Raw genomic sequence first — 6,221 nt, 5'->3', positions numbered from 1 at the left:
TTTTATTAGACTGATGCATAAATACATTTGAAAGAGAAACTTTTTTTCTAAGCAATGTCCTACAGCAGGAGTAGTTTTGCAGTATTTTAATTAAATATAATTGCATGTAGGCCTACTAAAGTGCTTCTAACATTTACAGTGTATGTATAGTCAAAGGTATATCAATTATATTCAAATAAATGTAACAAAAGCACAATGAATGGACACAATTTTGAAAGCTTATTCCAATATTTAATGTCAAACTGTTTAAAGACAAATGTAGCACCAAAACTACTGCACAACAGTATAAAAATCAGTTAATTAAAAATATCCAGATACAGGGGCAATCTATTATAGTGACATACATTAACGTTAAAAAAAATTGCTATGATGAAGTTATATATTTACAAACCAAAAGATGAGATTCAACTTTATGTGAAAATTTGTTTCATCACTTTAAAGAACAAATAGGCAAAAACATAAGCACAGCATTTTACATTCTCAACTTTCATTCTATATCCTTGTGATTATTGGTCACTTTTATTGTAACTATGCAATGAATATGTCCTTTAGCAAAACACCTGATGAGCACTGACCCTTTTTTATAAAGGCATTGGGCAGAAATCAAGTACAGTTTATGAAGCTGAAAAGAGAAAACAAAATGCTTTAACAATATGGAAAAAGATAAATCACTATATTCAATATTGGTTCTGCATATATCAAAGAGATCCCGAGGAGGAGTGGGACTCCACATGAAGACTTTCAGAAACTGAGACAGAGCAAAGTGTGCACCTCGCTGGACACATCCTACGCATGCCCAAACAACAACACCCAAACACAGTGATGAAGTGGACAGGACACCACCAGGAGGATGCAGGAGACAGGGAAGACCAAGGAAGATACGGAGACAGATGTTTCACGAAGATCTGAAGAATGTCAGTGTCCCATGGGAAGATGTGAAGAACTTGGCCATGGATCGAATACGCTGGAGGACACTTGTTGCCCAATGTGCCCAGCACAGGACTTGATGATGACGTTGTGAGTTTATCCATAACCGTGGGATATGTTTTCTGTAAAGAGTGTTGCATAATTAAATGTTAAAAGCATTTTTATGTTATAAGTTCACTGATATGTGGGCATTTCTATGAATAAAAGTATGTCTTTAATAGCAAGCAATAATCATATGAAAATGATTTACATGCAAACGGGACAGTTATCAGCAGTGTTACTGATCTGATTATGACAAAATAATCGAGTATCTGATGTCATGTGACAAGTCAGATAAGCTTTTCCACTCTTGCAAACAGAGGTCCGTTATGAGGTGTGGAGAGACATCATGTATCACTGGAACATAAACAGACGGGGACCAATTTGCAATTAATATAAACTTTCTGACAGTGTGTGTGACATCCGACAACTTTCCAAGAAGTGGCGCAACTGATTTACAAATATCGCAATAAATATGTACAGGAATTGAGGCAGTAGCCAATGACAGCACTAGGAGTAAAAGCTGCAAGATTGTGTATGAGTATACAAATATGTACGAGTATCGTACGAATTTGACAACCTGTTAAATCTTGTGAATTATTAAGTCTTTCAGACTATGTTTGTACTGATTGGGCTATGGGTTTTGTGAGAAAAGTTTTAAGAAACAACAAATGCTTGATAAAATGTTTGATTTAGGGTTAAAACCAACACATACCATTGCGAATATTTGCCTTTGCAGCTGTCCGTCTCCTCCGTTTACTTCTCCTCAAACAATAATGGGCTGACTGAGTCCGAAAGGCCCCTTTGGTCTTTTCAGCTGAAAAAAAAGAAAAGAAAATATCATTATGTACAATATATAGGATTATTTAAAGGAAAAAGTACTGATTTACCTTACAAATATTGGATGTTACATTATAAAGCATTAAAAGCATGGCAAGTGTTGTGGTTAATATGCATTTACAACAAATATCACTTTAAAACTATCAATACAGAGGTAAAAGCATGGTCAGTTTTGTGATTACTGTCCTTTACTACACCAATCACAGTAAAACTAAGGTTACTGAGGTTTAAAGCATGGTAAATTTTGTGATTACTGTCCTTTACTACACCAATCACAGTAAAATTAAGGTTACTGAGGTTTAAAGCATGGTAAATTTTGTGGTTACTGTCCTTTTACCACGCCCTATCACAGTAAAACTAGGGTTACTGTGGTAAAAGCATGGTAAGTGTTGTGGTTACTGTGCATTTACAATAAGTATCACATTAAAACTACCAATAGTGTGGTAAAAGCATGGTAAGTTTTGTGATTACTGTCTTTTTACTACACTTATCACAGTAAAACTAATGTTACTGTGGTAAAAGCATGGTATGTGTTGTTTTTACTGTGCTTCTACTACAAATACAACTTTGGAACTAATTGTACTATTTTTAATCTGATATGAATAGGCTTGTTTGAGATGCGCCTAGCCTCGCCTGAAATGTGTGCGAGAGTAGGCGGCTGCAGTGAGGGGAGGAGTGAAAAAAGCGCAGGCAAGACGGACAGTTCTCTCTTCTCGCAATGGATCTGACACCTGTGAGATCAAAGATGGATATCGCGGGATTCACGATATTCACGCTCGTGCACGGTGTTGCTAATAAACTGGATGTAATTTAAGTTCTGTTGCTTTTATATTAAAATAAATAAAATGAACAAGACACCCAAAGTACTTGTTATTTAATTCCATTCCAAATACATGTTTATCAATATTTTTTTCTTTAATACAGACATGTGTTTTTATTTTTTATTATTTTTTTATAAAAAATTAAATTGCATAACCCAAAGAGATCGCACTGTCAGATAGTTTGGGAATATTCACACATAAAATATACACATAAAACATGATATTACAGTTTTAACATTTAAAGAGAACAACATCGCAGTTGTTTAAACCAATGACCATTAAGCTGTGTCGTCAGCAAGTCGTTTCCCATCATGCTTTTGATCAGCGCAGTCGGTGGAGAGCAACTGCGCTCGCCTGCAGAATCCGACACGTGCGCCTTGCGATCGCGAGAGATTTTTGACATACGTCAGCATGACATCAGAGCAAGGCGGACCGCACTTGGACACATTTCTAACCGGCATGCATCTCGCGCTGATCACCGGTGATCGATTCTGCGCAGATTTTGCTCATCTCAAACAAGCCTAATATCTAGGCCTATAGCACGTCACGTGACAGGCAGTGTCACGTGTAATCACCCTATTTTGAATTAGAAAGCAATGAAACGCAAAGTCTCCGTGGAAATGGCAGATATAATGGCAGATTAATATCGACAAACAGAAAATACATTATATCACACATTATTAGGACAGCGTATTTAGGTATTTATTTACTAGGCTACTTACCAACAGCTGACACACGTGAACTGATGCCAAATATCGCGATGTGTTCGTAACGAGACTTCTTCAGCGCGATTTCCTAAAATATAATTTTAAAAATATCAATAAACAGCAAAGCAATCCAGCTTCCCTGGCAATAAGACCGAAATAATAACATTAAAAAAATACATAAACCACGATATAAGATCTCGTGAATAAATGTTGATTAAACATCTTCTCGGCTGCAGCCGACAGGCAGAAATAATCGAGCTGTGATCACGAAAGACGAAAAATAACGAAATAAACGTGTCCATGGCACGAATCAATAGATTAAATTACGTGACCATATCACGAACGTTGGAGTTATCCGTGGTCTCACCACAGACTCAATCCGTGCTCCTATCACAGATTTTAGATCTGACTATAGCCAAGCAAGCAATATGTGTAAAACGCCATCAAACTGGATATTATGATGACAGGACAAGACAAAATTGCAACACAGTCGACATAAAGCTTCCAAGTGTCTAAACAAGCCAGCAACATTACAACATCCAGTGAGTGAGGTCAGGTTGTTGAGGTCCGTGGTGCCATCACGGGACTTCAGTTAGGCTAACAGAATCAAACTGAATTTTTATGATGGCAGGACAATGCAACAGCTACAATAACAGAGAGGTTAAAGTCTTTATGGTATTTGGTGTTGGAAAAGAAATAAATACTTAAAATGTTGTGTTTCCAAATGAGAAAGCACGTCCATTGAGTGAGATCTGTTCTCTGTCATTGAAACGGGTATCCGTGTGTGGACCACGGAAGATGAGTGTCATTGACTTGCGCGTTGGAGTTATCCGTGGTCTCACCACAGACTCACTCCGTGCTCCTACCACAGATTTTAGATGATACACTATAGCCAAGCGAGCAATAGGTGTAAAACGCCATCAAACTGGATTTTATGATGACAGGACGAGACAAAATGTCAAGTTAATTACATGCCATTGCAACACAGTCGACCTAAAGCTTATAAGTTCCTAAACAAGCCAGCAACATTACAACGTCCATGAGTGAGGTCAGGTTGTTGAGGTCCGTGGTGCCATCACGGGACTTTGGTTAGGCTAACTGAAACAAACCGAAATTTTATGATGACAGGACAATGCAATAGCTACAATAACAGTCAGGTTAACGTCATTATGGCATTTGATGTTGGAAAAGAAACAAATACTTCAAATGTTGCGTCTCCAAATGAGAAAGCACGTCCATTGAGTGAGATCTGTACTCCGTCATTGAAACGGGTATCCGTGTGTGGACCACGGAAGGTCAGTGTCATTGACTTGCGCTGGAGTAATATCCGTGGCCGCATCACGGAATTTGGGGCGATTCTGTGATGGCTCCACGGATTTTGAGTTAAGGGCCCGTGGACATTTCACGGAATCCTATGAGACCAGGTTGCGCTTTAAGTTCTAGAGCATTTGCAAATCAAAATGTGATGTTTGCAGTGAGCAGCCAATCTTGTGACGTGTGAAGAGTTTCATAGTGATATACTTCTCTGATGAAGATTAGGAGATAATAATCAAATGGCAGAAATAATTTAAGCACATTATATCAGCAACAACACTATTGCTGCAGTAAAAGCTTAAGAGAACTGCTAGAAGAAAACAACAGAATGTGTCATTACCAAAGTGAATTAGCCCTTGTGTGGTGTTAGATTTTGGTGTGTTTGGCCGAGCAGTGGTTTGGGTGTCTCGCCAATGTATTCGATTTCTCCAATACATAAAATAAGTAAGCTTGACCAGAGTTCTTGTGGGGAGAAGAATTTATTGAAGGTTTGTAGTTTAGCAGTCCTTCAGCAGCGATGTTAGCATGTCGCCCTTCAACAATCTTAACCCAACGTTCTGTGTCTGAGACAGAACTTTATACATGAAGACAAAAGGGCTACAAAGGAAAACTGTTAGGACCTCCCACAGGAGATCGATCTATACTATAATCTACCTTGAGCAATGTGGTTTCACACCAATCAGTTTCTATGGGCCATTTGTCTGTATGGGCCATATGACTGTGGGCCATTTGGTTCACACCTTTATATAGACACTGTTTTCAGTTGATTAAATCTAAGTCACAATGTAGATGATTCTGATGACTGAAGATACAAAATCTATCAGTAGTGTTCATATTTTTGTTATTCAGACAGTGTTCGTGGGTCTGGTGGACCTGCTGCATTTTTGGGCTTTTAATTCAACACTATCAAACAATTTTATGTTAAAATACTCAAACAGATGTTTACTTCATCCCAATTACAAGCAATATAAACAGCATGGTTAATATTTTCTCTTTACATTTGTTAGATCACATTTAAGAATTGAACCTTGTGTGGGAACGGCAGGAGTAGAAACACAGAACTCACTCTTGCACTCACACTTACACACAATCTCTCTCTCACACGCATGCACACACACTCATGCACGCACGCACAAAAATGTCCTCATGAACCATGTTTACATTGTAATACCCATGTCATTATACACATTTGTGTCCTCATAAACCATATACATGAACACAAACACACACACACAATAACAGCAGGCCCTGACAGGAGGAGGACATAGTAAAGGTACACAGGACCTAAAATTTCCACACTTTTATTTATCCAGTGGACCCGAACATCCTGTGTAATATAAATGTGTAGGGGGGGTGTACAGTGCGTGGTTATTGAAAATGTGTTCTGATATATATTTTTCACAGAAAATGAGCCAAGGCCAATGAGTCTGAGTTTTAATTAATCATATAATTATCTTTTGATAAAAAATGAAAACGGGTCCCACAGACCCGAACACCATACAAGGGTTAATATTGGCCCTGTATTTTCTCATTTATTATGACTTCTGCATACAACATGAAGTACAGTTCAGTG

At 38.0% G+C, this 6,221-nt stretch overlaps 1 protein-coding gene across 1 annotated transcript; it reads right to left on the bottom strand.

Annotated features, from left to right (window-relative positions):
- Positions 1-439: 439 nt before the first annotated feature.
- Positions 440-4,729, bottom strand: LOC311084813 (uncharacterized protein). Its single transcript, XM_084117110.1, has 4 exons — positions 4,536-4,729; positions 3,350-3,422; positions 1,682-1,783; positions 440-1,049 (listed from the first exon to the last, which is right to left on the bottom strand). Exons 1-4 carry the CDS (start codon positions 4,671-4,673, stop codon positions 1,024-1,026), a joined length of 339 nt encoding a protein of 112 aa, XP_083973236.1. The 5' UTR covers positions 4,674-4,729; the 3' UTR covers positions 440-1,023.
- Between the last annotated feature and the right edge of the window lie 1,492 nt (positions 4,730-6,221).

This window comes from Abramis brama, assembly GCF_963993115.1.
Source record: "Abramis brama genome assembly, chromosome: 6".
In the NCBI taxonomy this organism is placed as follows: domain Eukaryota; kingdom Metazoa; phylum Chordata; class Actinopteri; order Cypriniformes; family Leuciscidae; genus Abramis; species Abramis brama.
Note: the sequence above shows the minus strand (reverse complement) of the source record. Positions and strands in the feature narration are given on the sequence as shown.